The sequence below is a fragment of the Glycine max genome, chromosome 8 (genome assembly GCF_000004515.6).
Source record: "Glycine max cultivar Williams 82 chromosome 8, Glycine_max_v4.0, whole genome shotgun sequence".
Taxonomy (NCBI): domain Eukaryota; kingdom Viridiplantae; phylum Streptophyta; class Magnoliopsida; order Fabales; family Fabaceae; genus Glycine; species Glycine max.
This window is the reverse complement of record NC_038244.2, coordinates 21,510,009-21,525,674: the sequence shown is the minus strand read 5'-3', so window position 1 is coordinate 21,525,674 and position 15,666 is coordinate 21,510,009. Positions and strand designations below refer to the sequence as shown.

The following is a 15,666-nucleotide window of genomic DNA, read 5'->3' as shown; positions in this document are numbered from 1 at the left end:
AAATAGTCGCACAATTTAATGATGATTTTTTTTTCTTACAAATTTTTGAGTCGCAAAAATATTAGTGATGAATTTTTAAAAATTATAATAAATTGTTTTGTCATTAATTTAAGTTTTTCTTGTAGTATATAAACTATACATAACAAGACACGACTTTTTCTTTCTTTTGCATTTATTAATCAAATTAAAATGAATCATAAATACTATAAAATTGGAAGAATTTGCACGTTTCTCTCTTTACAAAGAGGTATAAAACCTAATATGAACAAAAAGTTGATATATAAAATAAGAGAAAGGCTGATTACTACGAAATTATTTTCGTCAAAATATATGAGCATGTTTTCCTTAAAAAATGGTTATTGTATTTTTTTAAATTTATATTTTGCTTTAAAAAATGTTACTATTGAGTTCTCAAACAAAGTTTGAGTGGAACTATACTTAAATCTTTAAAAAAAATTACATTCACAAAGTTAATAAATACTTTATATTTGTAATACAATTATATATATATATATATATATATATATATACTCCAAATTTTCCATCTTCCATCATGTTAATTGAGATATTTGAATTTGAAGTTTGTCAAATAAATAATAATTACATAATAATATGTGAAAATGTTTTTAATGGCTACAAATACTTACATTTCTTTGAATTTAGTCAATTGCAACATTTATAAACAATTCAAATTATACACACACATGCCTAGATATATTGATCATTATTATTTTGCTTATATGATTTCTGAGTCGTTAATACTATTATTTTAATTTCTTGCCCGTACATATAATTCTATGGCTTTTATATTTTTTGGCTGAATTCTATGGCTTTTTTTTATCAGCATATAATTTTATGGTTTGTTGGTAAAAAAAAATGGATGAATTCTTTTTTCATATTTTATTTAGTTTCAATGCACTCATTAATTCCGTGCATAATAAATATGAGTAATTGGCACCCATTTCATAGCTGATTATTATGCGTTTCAATCCTCTCCCAACCACCGTTTACCGTAAATTGGATTCTAGACATTGTCATGTGAACAATAAAGTGTATTACAAGTCACAGTTGATATTGCTACATGAATTTAGGATTGGTAATAATCAAACCAGCTCCAAATTAATTAAAGATTCAATTTATTTATTAGTTCATTCAACTTATTCATCAATCAAATCAGTTGAACTTGAACTGAACACCAAGATTGATAAAAAAAGGAACTGAATTTATTGAACTATTTGTTCAATTAGTTCATGAATTGGTTATGTGTGTGTGACATATACTAGCAAACAATATTTCTCTTACCTGGTCGACGTATGTCTATTCTTATACATAGAGTTTTTTTTTTTTAATATGGTATCCATTTATGTCGAAACCAATAATTAATTTTTGATAAGGATTTTGAATGCACATAAAATTGATATTTTTTTATAATATAATATATTTTATATTTAATGATCAATTTAAATTCTAAATTATTTGATTAAGAGATAAGTTATTATTCTCTATGAAGCCTCTATCTATTTACTCTACCTTGTTGGTATATATGGAGCCTAGCTCTCTGTTTAGTCTATATCTAGGATTGAAGAGAAGAGGTAATCACTTTTTTATACAGAGAAGAGGTAAGGCAACTATGAATGCTAAAGGTAAAAAACTTGACTTAATTATCAATATATATTTGACTTAACATAATATTAATTCTATCATCATTTTTTTAATTATTGAAGGATATCTTTTCAGTAAAAAAAAAAATAGAATATCATTTAATTTTGGACGCCATCAAATTCAAGAGGACAATTATTGCATGCCTTCACGGATACAGCGTGCAGATCTTCAATTAAAACTAGAACCTAATTATAGTCGGATTATATATGTGCAAAATTATGATCACTATATATACATTACTTTTTTCGTCAATATATATATATATATATATATATATATATATATATATATATATATATATTACTTTATCTGGATGACTAAAACTTTTAAAGGAAAACTACAGACAGTTCCCCTCTGATCTTTAATTTATAATGCAAAAAAGAAAGCTAGATGCTAAAATTTATTACAGTAGCATTTAAAATTTCCCAGACAATATACCATTCGTGGACATATAATATATGCTTTTTTGATGAAGAGCACTCAGGTACGCAGAACTTAGCTTATGTAGTTACCCTACGCACTTGCTTGGTCCAAAACCTAAAAACATATAGGCCAGTGGTTAATTAGGTGAATGCAACTACTAATAGTCTAAAATGATCAATGTGATCCATTATGACTATTTGTTAGCCAAATTTATCATCACATACGTAAGACGAATATTCAGGGCAGCAGTTTTAGTTCAGCGACAAAATTTGAAGACCAGCAATAAACTTCACCTCAAATAGAAGGGCTTGCATGAACTCAGTGTCTCTGAAGCATTAATGTCTATACTGCTGTGCAGAATTATGGAAAGCTAAGCGCTCCAAATACACTGCACCTTTATAAGCCTATGGGGAGCTCATGCATTTTTAGATTGTTTGGATAAAATTTTCTGTACGTAAGTATTTATAAGAAGAAAATAGGAAAAAAAATGAAATTTGTTTTCATAAGTTAAAATTAATTTATAGTACATAACTTAAAAATACTTTTTTATTATTAAAAATATTGATATGAGATAACTTATACAAATTTATTTCTATATAAGTTAATTTTCATTTATGAAAAAACTCAAGACTCGAAGTCTCAAACTCTAATACTTAATTAAGTTAGAGTAATTTTTCATCAATTAATTCACGTGTTTAATTTGTATATTTTTGCAGTTTTATACTGTTCATTAATTAAAAATCAATTCAAAATATAATTTTCAAAATAATTATTTTAAGAGTTAATAGTATCATACATAACAATTCCTAATATATCAAAGGGATAAGATGTTGATCAGGCTGTCTAAGAATTTCTCTTATATTTCTAATTAATACATATGAGACCATCGATTGTACAACTGTGCTCGTGAAGCATAGGACGGATCTCACCTCTATTAAAAGGCATATAGATGCATATTGCACATGTAAATCTTATATTTTCTTAGATGCATGTGAGAGGAGGCTATATATATGGTCTAACTAGAGGTTGTTACGTAATCTCTTGCATTATAAATATTCAAATCGAGCATACCAATAGCTTGTAACGAACAATTTATATATTTTCCTGCCGAACTTCATGAAGCTCCACCCTAGATAAAATATGGAATATAGCATTCATCCTAATGTTCTATCCTATATGGAACAAAAATAATTGTGATTGAAATATATTTATTTTAGGTTAGGTATATATATCAGCCACTTAATGCCAATTTTATTTTAAGTAGAGTAATGAAAAGACGTAACATTTGAGTTCCTATCAAGTATAGAAACTAAAGGATAGTATTTCCCAGATTTAGATCTTGATAATGGATAATCACACGTTAGCATTTCCATGATGATGCTACAATCCATCTTAGTGAAGGGATGAATTCTTTCAGCAACAAACCTGTTCTTTTAATTTTCCTTGTTTTACTACAAAATAAAATTTGCATCAGCCTCGTAGGGAAGAAGATTTCAAGTCTTTTCTAGTAGTTTCAGAAAACAAACAACGAAACCTAGATGCTAGAAGAGAAAATTTTCCATAAGCTATTTTAACTATTTCTTCTAGAGATCAATGTTAGTTGATAATTCTATTTAAGTTAGATAAGATCACAATTGGTGCATGATAAAACACTCTTAATATATAATTGCATAATTATAATACTGAATAAATTGATAGAATTTCACATTCGTCTACACATTTGATGGTTGAACTATTTCCTTATGACTACTCTTCTTTAATTCTAATAGCTGCTTTTAATTGATCAAAGAAAATATGCATATAGCAAAGTGAAATCTAACTCATCTAGTACCAATGACAGCGATGATACACTAACAACGTGGTCCTATAGAGCAATGTGGCAGCAAGACACCAAAACTTTGCGGCGGAAACAATACACAGTTTCCAAAAGGACCCCCTCAAGATTTTATCCTAATCTCCCATATTCATTATTTTGGAATTGCTAATGGTCCAAACACATTCCTAGAGTTTGTAACTGTCTAGCTTTGCATGATATTTGTGACACACACATTGGTGCATGCAGGACCACATTTGTGCTGAAAATGAATAAACTAAAAAGCATGAAACCCACCATATTGCAGTGGGAGTGACCAGTCTTGTTACTTTCTAGGTTAGCAAATGCAACAGACTGAATAGTAATAAGATTAATAATCCATTTCCTTTAACGTTCTACAATTCCCCTTTTCATGATGATGTGTAAGGTCTTAGATTAAATATGTGATGACCCTTTTAGAGAATTCAATATAAACATATTTTTTTATCTTAATTTTTTGGTTCATTAGAAAAAAATAGTCTTGATTAATTTAAAATTTGATAAAAAATAAATAAAATTTAATTAAAAATTATTTTTATTAAAGATCAAAATCAAGTAATACCTAAAAGATAATGTAGACATGTTGTGCAATTCCTCCAGCACTTAAGGTAAATCCGTAAATGTATGTGACATTCATGTAATAAATACTTGGCCAACAAAACAAAAGTTTGAAGGCTCTTTTGCAATTTGAATGGCAAAGTGAATAAATATGATAACAGGTCCATTTTGAGGCCAGGTCCCAAGTACGGAGAAAAAGCTGAGCCTGAGGAGCCATCAAGGGCAATTTGGTGAGAAGTAGGATATGTATGGGAATGGTTGAACAAGCGCTTTGATCCTGCAGGCTTTCAGTATTCACTTTTCTTCTTCAATTTTTTTTTTCTTTTGCTACAAAATCCATTTCCTTACTTTGCACTTTTTTTTTTCTTTCCAACTCTGACAAACTCCACATGCTCATGGAGAGAGGTTCAAGTCACAGTCCCACCCACGTTGTTTTGTCCACATGGAAGTGGTAGGAAATGACCAAAGAGCAGACTGATTACCTGCCCCCACACATTCACACACGCCTATCCCACTTCTCCTTCATGTTTCTTTATTAAGGAGTTTACTTTTAGTTTATTATAAATATATCTTCATTTTTCATCTAACTTTTATTTTATGTATTAATTTATTTATTTTCCTTTTCATTATATTAGATGTTAGAATAACCTTAAGGATTAGCTCTGCGGCATTTAGGATAGTGATCTATTTAGCTTAATGTATTTAATTTTTGTATGTGTAAAATTTTGTTAGATTAATAATAGTCATTAAGAACAAAATTCGTCTTTGATTCTGTAACATCAAAGATATCCTTAATATCTAATTCAAGGAAAAAAAATATATTACATGATAAATTATGAGTTTTATGTTTCTTTTTCTTGTTTTTATTTCTCTTCTCTTCATCCATTCCCTCTAAAGTATGAGAAATTACTATATAATTCAGAACCACCATATGTCCGTAATTCTAATTAATCTCTGCATAAATAAAAAAAAGTTAATTTATAAATAGATTAATAAAACTTAATTTTATATTACATGAGTATTAAGAACTTAATAGTCCCATAACATACAATTATCTCACTTAGTTGAGTATAGTTTCCTTTAACTTTTAATAACTCTCTTTCTCTCTCTCTGAGACAATCAGATTTTTGACACCCTAAATTCCACCCATTTTCCCTCTCTCTTACGTAATGTAATTAAAAGGTTGTCTCTACTTCTTATACTATATTCTAAGCAACCTGTTATTCAACATTTGCCTCACATATATAATAATTACAACACCTCAACGCCTCTCTAACCCAACACACAGCGCACACTGGCCTCTGCACCTGCTGAGATAATAACAAAAGACAAAAGCAATCCTTTCATTCTGTGGGCAAACCCAGAGAAAATTAACAAGACATTTCTCTCTTCTTGGGCTGCTCAATTTTTTTTTTTTTCTCTCTTCAGTTTGTGCATTGTTAGTCAACAATAGAAGGTGGATGCTAGTGGTAGTAGCACCTTGTGATTCCTTTGTTTGCACTTCTCTTTTGTTCCTTCTGTTTCTGCAGTAGATAATAATATTCTCTCCACCGCATCTCATTCTTCTCTCTTTGATTCTTTCCAAGGAGATTCTCTTTTGTTCACACATGCACACACATGTAACACAAAATAACCTCCAAAAGAAATTTTCATGACCAAGTCTTCATATTCCAGCACATAACATGCAAATTCTTGTCACTATATTTTGTTTTGAAACTTTAAATTCTTGTGGCCAGGTCTTGTTCTGACTCTGAGTCACCTTGACAATTCAAATTCTTATATTTTGCCTCCATTGAATCCTAAAAACAGAAGATCTCTCTCTTCCTAGGGACATGGTTCTTGTTGTTTTTGCTTAACAATTCAAAGCCTTTTTGGACTCTACAAAGTTGAAGCTTGAGGAAGCAAAAATGTCTGGAAAGGCTTTGAAATCCTTGAAGGATGAAAACCCAGATTTGCAGAAGCAAATTGGGTGCATCACTGGATTTTTTCAGCTCTTTGACCGCCACCGTTTCCTCACAGGCCAACGCTCTGCCACCTACGTTCAGCACAGGCCTACTTCAGGTATTCTGTGATATACTTGTTTCTGTTCAGCATTTTGAAAGTTATATAATCGTGTTAGCAAGGTTTTAAATTACGGTTGCAGTCGCAGTTTTGTCATGTTTCTTGATAGTGTGAAAAATTACTGACAAATGTAGCCAATGAAATCATAATCACAGACACTAAAATAAACCTTTTAAAAAAAAAAAAACTTGACCTTGTAGTCAAATTTAAAACCTTGGGTGTGAGTATTACTTTTAGTTTTGTTATATTTTTAATTTTTTTAGTAGATTTTGGGATAAGCTTGATTAATTGAGAAAATTTGATTGGCATGCATATCAAAATTAAGGCAAGTATGCTAAAGTTATGGTTAAGCAAACAAATCAATTTATCTTAAATAACATAGAAAGTGTTTTTATTATATAAAAAGCTCAGTTTATTTAGTTTTGGTTTTTTTAAATAATTAAAAGTATTTAATACAAAATATTAAATGATTCATAATCAGACCTTAAAATTAAAAGAATTGGGTGTACGTACAAAATTTCTCAGATATCTCTTATGTAATGAGATAGAGAAATTTTGTTGGCTTGCTGATTCAATTGCTTCTCGTCATGTCCGGAGTATGTGTGAAAATTTTTGTCTGAATTACCATTTTTTTTTATATCAGAATTCGCTTTCTTCTACAGTAATGTGCTGATACAATTTACCTATTTCTATGTGTCAGTAACTTGTCACCGAGTTCTGTTTCTTGTTCATTTAACTTCATTATGTTTGGTTGCCGATGTAAAATTTCACATTTTATTGAAGCTTCATACATTTCATCTATCTATTGCACAGATAAATTTAGTACGCTACTTTGGATTTGATAATGCAAGTAACTATAATTAAATTTTGGAGCTGAAGTTTTTTCTTATGCTTTTCAAAAGCATATTATATATGTACACATTTTTTAATTTGGCTGGAAAAAAATCCGTAGGGAATTTCTTCTGTAGTTTCTGTAAAAATCTATATGACCCATTCCAAGATATGAATCTGACTTTTCACATTTTGATGTCTACAGATGGAAGATGCAATATATGAAACTTGAAAATTTATATGAAAATATTTTATTGGATGTTCAAATAAGGTTTTATATATATTTGAAAGAAAAATATTTTTTTTAGAACGGTACACTGTGATCTTTCAGAGTCAGAGATACCAATCAATATATATCTTTTATGTACTTTGTAGGATTAGAATTATTTCATTCTCCTCATTTAATACAACATGGGTGCTTGAAGTTGCAATAGAATCATTGTATTTTTTGGATTTTCCGTGTATATTTTAAAGATTTTTGTGTCTCAACATCCTTACTTCTTCCTGGTGTATGCTGGACTCAAATCCATGAAAGTTATAACATTAATTTCTGACTTTTCTATGGAGCTTCAACATGTAAACATGGCAAGACATTTGAAAAAGGATTTTAAAAAAATGAACTGAGAGTTGAAGTTAACCTTTGAGAAAGTATTCCATATTACTTCCAATAAATTCTAACAAAAATTTCCTTCCCTTCTCAGGTGGAAGCAGTAATGAAATCAAAGAGCTCAATGGTACAAAGCAGGAAGCTAAGGTAAGATAACACTATAGCAGTAGTTTAACTCTTTAGGGAATTTTAGCAAAATCAATTAAAGTTGTGTGAATGCAGGCAAAGAATCTGAAGACTGCTAGAGAAAAGCAACAATTCTCCACAGAATCATCCATAACTTCTTTTTCTTCATCATCTTGTTCATCTAGCATGTCATCCCATGAGTTTAACAAAACAATTCAGATACAATCACCGTCAAGAAATCGAATCAGAATTCCAGAAAACACAAATTCAAAAGCAGCAAAGAAGCAACCTGATACCCCGCACCAGCAATCCCTCCATTTCCATCATATTGTCAACGACTCAATGCATAAAGAAACTCAAGGATTGTCTGTGAAAATTGGGGCTAAAGAGGAAAAGAAGGGTCAGACTAATGCCTTGAAACACATTGATTCCCCCCGGCCTTTGCAGTCACACAAATATGTGAATGCAGGAGTTACAGTTGCCAGTGAACCTTTACATACTATTGCAAAGTCTAAGAAAAAACCTTGGGACTCACCACGGCTCTCTTATGATGAAACATTCAAATCTGCCACAAAGCACAAGGAACTTCCAAGACTTTCTTTGGACAGCAGAGAAGGGTCCAATAGAGGTTTCAATGAAGGAAACAAGTCTCACAACCAGTTGAAGGGTTCACCGAGAGGGTACGGGAGAAACTCCAGCACAATGATTAACCATCTGCAAGAACAAGAAACTTCCAAAAGGTCTTCCAGTGTTGTAGCTAAGTTGATGGGACTTGAAGCCCTCCCTGAGTGTACACAAACTTGTGGGAGTCCAATGGGAACTTCTAGTTGTTCTTCCAAAAAGAATGAGCTCTTGGCAAGATCTAGTACAAGTGATGAAAAGCAACACCAAAGATTCAGCTTGCCTCAGTCTAGAAGGGCTGATTCAATCGCAAATGTGACACCATGTTCACGGTTTGCACTAGAACCAACTCCATGGAGGCAACCTGATGAAAGCCAAAGCTCTCCATTACAAGCTTCCAAGGGAAGTGAATCTGATATAAAAGCCTCAAAGTCCTCTCTCACTGTGTACGGGGAAATTGAGAAAAGGGTGGCAGAACTTGAGTTCAAAAAGTCTGGAAAGGATCTCAGAGCCCTTAAACAGATTCTTGAAGCAATGCAGAGACATAAGGATTCAGTAGACATTTCTAGAGACCATGCTTCAAATTCTCCATCTGACAATAGGAATTGTACTAATCTCAATGAAAGCTCGAAATCTCAGAGCCCAAGAGTACGACAAAAAGATCCGGCATCTGTCACGGTTGAGATGTCAAATTCAACCCGGGTTAGTAAATTGCCAATCGTCATCATGAAACCTTCAAAAGTTACTAGGAAACCAAATAATCCTTCCTCTACAGAAATATCAATTCATGCTAAATCTGGTCCCAGCAAGTGTTCCCCTAGTAATCCCACAAATGGAAGATTGGTTGACAGGCAAACTACTATAGGTATCAGTTCGACAACAAAAAATATCAAGGATCCTTTTGGACAACAAGTTCTTTCATCTGATAAAAACAACATGAGAACTTCAAAGTTGATGCAATCCTTGAAAGTTTCTCAAGACAACACTGGAGAATGCACCACCAACTCTGGTTATACAACCGTGACTGGCAGCCCCAGACTACAAAAGAAGTTTGGTTTGGAGAGGTGTTCGCAACCAACCAGTCCATCATCAGATTCCAGAATTAACAGAAGAGGGCATGATAGGCAACCTGTGGAATTGTCTTCTCCAAGTACAACACCAAGACATAAGTTCTCCACTTTGCAGCAAAGAAATGAACGTTTCACTGAAATCAGCTGTCACTTGAGGGATTTTAAGCATCATGTTAACATCATTTCGGATTTTGACAACAAAAGCAGCTCGGCCAGTCATAGTGACATTGAAGTCATTCGCATTGATCAATCTAGAAAGATCATTAGCTCCTCCATCCAGCTGAGTGGCATGAACCAAAACGTAAGTATTTTTTCCTTTGCATAGCAAGATTTTGCTTCTATATCAATTGGTTAAAACATTCTTTTAGTTGATCAGAATGCCATTAACATTCATTTGTTGATCAGAATGCATTTGAAGAGTTGAGGAAGGCGGAGACAATGATTACTGCAGAACAACCAAGCCCTGTGTCTGTTCTTGATGCTGCATTCTATAGGGATGACCCACCATCTCCAGTGAAAAAGAAATCAGACATCTCAAAAAATTTAGGTAAGGAACAAAGATTGAATCCTGGATAATCTAAAATCATTTATCAAATTCAAGTAACTTGCTGCAACCAATATATATACATTTTAGTGGCATTATTAAAATAATACAGGAAAGGATTGGAGTTGTATTTTTTATTTTCTTCAAATTTTCTGCTGCAGGTGAAGCTCTAAGCACTGATGAGGATAGTGAAGAGAGCTCAGTGGATCTACTTCAAGAAATTGAGTGGATTGATGAGAAACTCATCAATTTCAATAACACTAGGGATCCTGACCATAAGTATATAGCAGAAATACTGTTAGCATCAGGTCTGCTCAGTGGCCACAGCTATAGCCAGATATTCCATTCGCCGGGTCATTTGGTTGATCCAAAGTTGTTCTTTGCACTTGAACAAATGAAGACAAAGATGCATTTTAACATTAAAGACAGTGCCAAGAAGATTCGTAGGATTATTAACCCTGAGAAAATGCAAAGGAAACTCATATTTGATGTTGTCAATGACATTTTAGTTCAAAAGCTGATATTGGATAATTCTTCTGCATTGTGGTGCCAACCAAATGAGTTAGCAGGCACAACACTAAAAGGGAAGCAGCTTTTGGATGAGCTATGCACAGAAATTGATCAGTTGCAACCTCAAAATAGGAATTTCAGTTTAGTTCATGAGGATGAGAATTTGAAGCATCACCATGCAATTTGGACTAATTGCTGCAATGAGATGCCAAATATTGTGTTGGATATTGAACGTTTGATCTTTAAAGATTTGATAACTGAGGTTGTGAGAGGTGAAGTAGCAAACCATTCTGGTAGACATTGCAGGCAACTGGTGTTTTACAATTAGGAATTTTGGCTAAGCTGCCAAAGCAGTTTGAGGGAAGAAAGTATATCTAGTTCTAGGCTTTCATATTTCACCCTTCTAATCTAGCTGCACATGATATAGTTTGATGGGTGGTAATAAGCTGTTTAATTGGCAGGTTCACATGTTTTGTATAAATTATTGCACATTTATGCTTTTCTTTGTTGTCTTTCTTCATGTATTTATACTAAAGTTTATAAATACATGAATAAATACATCGATAGACTATGATTATGTATGGTAAGGCATTTTAGTTTTTTTTACCAACTAAAAGATTCATTTGATTGTTCGGTAAATAAATATTTTTTAATAACTTTTGATGTTTTTGTAATCATTATTTCGAGTAGTATTTTTTAAAATTCTAACTTTTATATTTTTTTTTATTTTTAATATATTTATCAAATTTCATATTTATCTTTTATGATTCTACTTTTTTCAGTTATTTTATATTTTTTAGTTATTTTAACCGTTAATTTCATCACTTATAATCAAATATTTATAATATAATAAGTTAGTTTCTCACCTTTAATCTTTCACTAGTTTTCAAGTTTTTCAATTAGTTTTATGAAACTTAACCTACATTAGTATGGACTTTCACATGTTATTGTAAAAATTACAACTACTTTCAAATATTGCACTAACATCATAATACCATCTCCATAGGTAGAATCCAACTCCCTCACTGTATATTCGGTTTAATTTATCAACAATATAAGTCCGATTGGTAAGATTATTATTTTTTAAATTAGGAATAGTTTTATTAAATATAATTGTCATTTAAACCATTTAATTTTAGGGATAAATTATTATTTATCACCTAACTTATTTTTATCTAACTTAAAATAATTTTATAGAAGGGTGTAATTCTAAAACTTCATTAAAATAATTTCTCGAATTATCTCAATTTTCATTTTTATTTTAATTAAAAATTTCATTTCACTTTCCAGAACACTGTCCTCCCTCAGCCTCTTAATTTTTTTTAATTTGTTACATCTTCTCTCTTATGGTTTTTAATCTTCTGTCTTAAAATAAAGTGGTCTCTTTTTTAACCTACTAGCATGAGCCTAATAATAAAAAGTTCCATTAATTTATATGCAATCTCAATTTCAAAATCCTATTATCTCTTGAATATAAAAAATGGTCTCACTTTTTCAATAAACAGTCATAGCTTCAAGGTGCACCGGTTCTTTTATTGTCACTTCATTTTCTTCACGAGCATTTAATACAATCATCATTACCATGCATGTGCATTTAATAATAATAATAATAACTTAAAATTTTGTAAGATAAATGTTGTTGGGTTAAGTCACGTGATGTAGGTCATATGATATAAGAATGAAACTTCCTGCACCTTCATATTTTACTTCATGCACTCATTACATTATGGAAAGCTGAATACATTATATAAATTTTAAATTACATATTGAATTTTCAGTAATGTAAAGGAGGGATTTTCTTTGTGTATCCAACAAAATTGTTGATCCACCAATATTTTAAACGAAGTGGCAAAAGTATTCTTTACTTAAAATTTTAAAAAGTTGTCCCTCTCCCTCTCCCTCATGCGTTCCTACTACTTTTCATCTTCTTTGCTTCTGTGTTTTGCTTCCTCGTGTCGTCAAAGGATCATCATTTGTCCCTTCGTCTGTGTCGAGCTACCAGAGTGCCCTTGCCATCGATGTCAACGTCGTCATCATCTTCATCATAAATCCCTTCGTCTCTACCCCTCTTCTTCAGTGTGAACACATTTGGCACTGGTTTGTATGGATTCAAAATTCATATAATTCATACAAATTGGTAAATCGTATGAATTATACGGATTAACAATCCTTATAAATCATATGGATTGTATGGATTATACGGTTGTCAATCTATATATTTTTTTTAATTTATTAATTTATAAATAAATATTTTTGTATATTTTTAATGTTTTTTTATTTAATTAATTATATTTTTTAAGTAGGTTTTTAATAATTAATTTATTCAATACATAAATAATTTAAAAAATTTGTTTATTAAAAATGAATTTATAAATATATTTGAAATAGTTATTTATAAATTTTTTAAATATCATTAATTCAAATTTTTATAAGTCTATATTGTAGAAATTATGTTAACAAGAAAATCTAAATTTGTAAATGACAATAGGTGACTTCTTATAGATTCATCCTCTGAAAGAACCGGATATGATAATTTTTCATCATCCGGCTTGAGCACTAATCAAAGATTTCGAATGTATCTATAGAAAAAATGTATGTGTTATTCACACATATATAAGGATTCTATGTAAGAAAATAAACTAGATTCTCTTTTTCCGAAGTTACAAATTTTTTATTGATTGGTCATATAAATATTATTACACTAATAGTATTAAATATTTTATATAAATAGTATTTAAAAGTATCAAATTAAAATTTCTTTATTTGTTTATAAATATTTAAAAGTATTCAAATACTAATTTTTTTTAAAAAAGAAATACTCATTCATTCATTAGAAATAAAAAATAAAATTGTACTTAGATTTTGATCATATATTTAAGTTTACTAGAATTAATGATGTGGAAGTCTATAAATTTTTAAAAATAATTTGTATATTGATTTATCAATATATAAAAGTATTAAAAAATTATTAAATATTTATTTATAAATTATTAAATACTAATTTATTGAATATTTTAAATTAAATTTATTTATTAGTCAATTTGTTAGTTAATTTATGAAACTCAACTATTATTTGAATGATGAAATTAATTGTTACTACTATTTAAACGTGCAAATTATAATTAAATCCAGAGGATTGCATCGGGCTTTAGGTAGAGTTATAGCAAGAGCCTTAGGGACAGAAGTTAGTGGCAATGCGGATGAAGCCCTTAGCGTCGAAGGCCGACAACATCTACACGTAAACAATGGACAGTTGCACCTATTGCTGAGGATGTTGAGCATGTGGATCATGAGCAGCCTTAGAAGATAGTTCTGATGCCCAGGGTTTTTTCAAGGAAGGCCCCACGATACGTCAGTTTTGACGAAATATCAACATCATGTGGCAGCCACAGTTTGGACAGGAGATGTATTTATTTTTTAAAATATATAATATTTTCATAACTATTTTTTTATTTAAGATGAAGTGATTAATTTTTTTCTTAGGAACATCCTAAGTTAAAGTTGTCATCTTGATAACTGTTATGTATAGGTATATCTTGAGATTAAATTATGCAAGAGTTGTTAATTTTTCTCTCTTATTTTTTCCTTTTTGTGTGAATGATTGGAATTTTAATATCATTTAAGTTTTTGTGCAGAAAGTATTAAAAGTTGTGAATTTATCGTGCTTGGTGAATAATTAGTGTCGAAAAACAAAGTAAAGCCTAAAGAAGTAAAATTGAAGATCTGAAGCTTCTCGCTCAACATGTCTCAGGCGTTTAGCGTGACGCAGTCGCTTAGCAAGCAAAGCACACTTAGTGTCGAGAAGTATGAAGAAGTCTTGATCGTGAAGGCGCGCTTAGCACGAGTCACGTGCTTAGCGCGAGATTACCACCATACTGGCTAAGCGCGGAAATCGCATCTAACACGAAGGTTGCATGAAAACCAAGTTGAACTGCACTTATAAAAGAAGGAGAGAGAAGAAGGAAAAAACACACAAAAAATTCAAAAGAATACAATTCTTTACAAAAGGCAAAGGCTAGAAGCAAGAGAAGCAATCATTAGGAGTCATTATTTCCCTTCAATACCTTATCAAATTTCCTTTTTTCTAAATATTATCTTCTTGTAATTGTAAAGTCTCCTATGACAATGAAAGACAAACCTTTTTTGTTGGGAGCTTAGCAGTCAACTGCTCTTGATGTAATTTTTCTTCCTATGTGTTTATGAATATTATCTTTTTATTATCCTTTTTTGTGCTTCATTTTATTGCTTGTGGCTTGATCACCCATTTACATGGTAAGTCTTAGGAGCAACATTATTTTCTAATAGTACTGAAAAAGGGAATCCAAATATTTCATCACTAGGGATAGGTTGATTCTGTTTAGCCTGTTACACATCTATATTCTTAATGCAATTTAACTATTTTACCTCTTAATGGGATTTGAGAGAGAAAATAGATAAATTAGGTTTTTTCACTTGAAAGATCATGGTTAGAGTATATGAGTATATGCATATGAAAATTGAAATAAACATAAATAGAGAAAAATCATTAACATTATATCAAGAGTATCTCTGGTTGGCTAAGCCCCAACATTTTCATCTTCTAAATTAACTTCTGCAATATTATTGGTTTCTCTCATCTTTTTTGTTTTTAATTAATTAATACCATTTTATGTTTGTTTTCTTTCTTGTTTATTTTAATTTAATTTATGCCAATTTATTTTACTATTTTCTTCACAACATTTTAAACCTATTTATTTATTGCTTGAAAAATTATATATTCACTTACTTAAGTACAAACAAAGTCTTCGTGAATTCGACACTC

At 30.7% G+C, this 15,666-nt stretch overlaps 1 protein-coding gene across 2 annotated transcripts; it reads left to right on the top strand.

Annotated features, from left to right (window-relative positions):
• Positions 1–5,729: 5,729 nt before the first annotated feature.
• Positions 5,730–11,515, top strand: LOC100808151 (protein LONGIFOLIA 1). Of its 2 annotated transcripts, XM_041018411.1 has the most exons (6): positions 5,730–5,964; positions 6,232–6,556; positions 8,089–8,141; positions 8,217–10,112; positions 10,217–10,358; positions 10,517–11,515. In XM_041018411.1, exons 2-6 carry the CDS (start codon positions 6,403–6,405, stop codon positions 11,191–11,193), a joined length of 2,922 nt encoding a protein of 973 aa, XP_040874345.1. In that variant the 5' UTR covers positions 5,730–5,964; positions 6,232–6,402; the 3' UTR covers positions 11,194–11,515. The 2 variants fall into 2 exon arrangements, with proteins under 2 accessions (XP_040874345.1, XP_003530447.1); XM_003530399.5 differs by having other exon boundaries at positions 5,730–6,556.
• Positions 11,516–15,666: the final 4,151 nt, after the last annotated feature.

Excerpts from the sequence above, each read along its gene's own strand:
- LOC100808151 (XM_041018411.1), top strand. The coding sequence starts at position 6,403 with ATGTCTGGAAAGGCTTTGAAATCCTTGAAGGATGAAAACCCAGATTTG. Across the intron at positions 6,557-8,088 it reads TCAGCACAGGCCTACTTCAG|GTGGAAGCAGTAATGAAATC; the intron begins GTATTCTGTGAT and ends TTCCCTTCTCAG. Across the intron at positions 10,359-10,516 it reads AGACATCTCAAAAAATTTAG|GTGAAGCTCTAAGCACTGAT; the intron begins GTAAGGAACAAA and ends TTTCTGCTGCAG.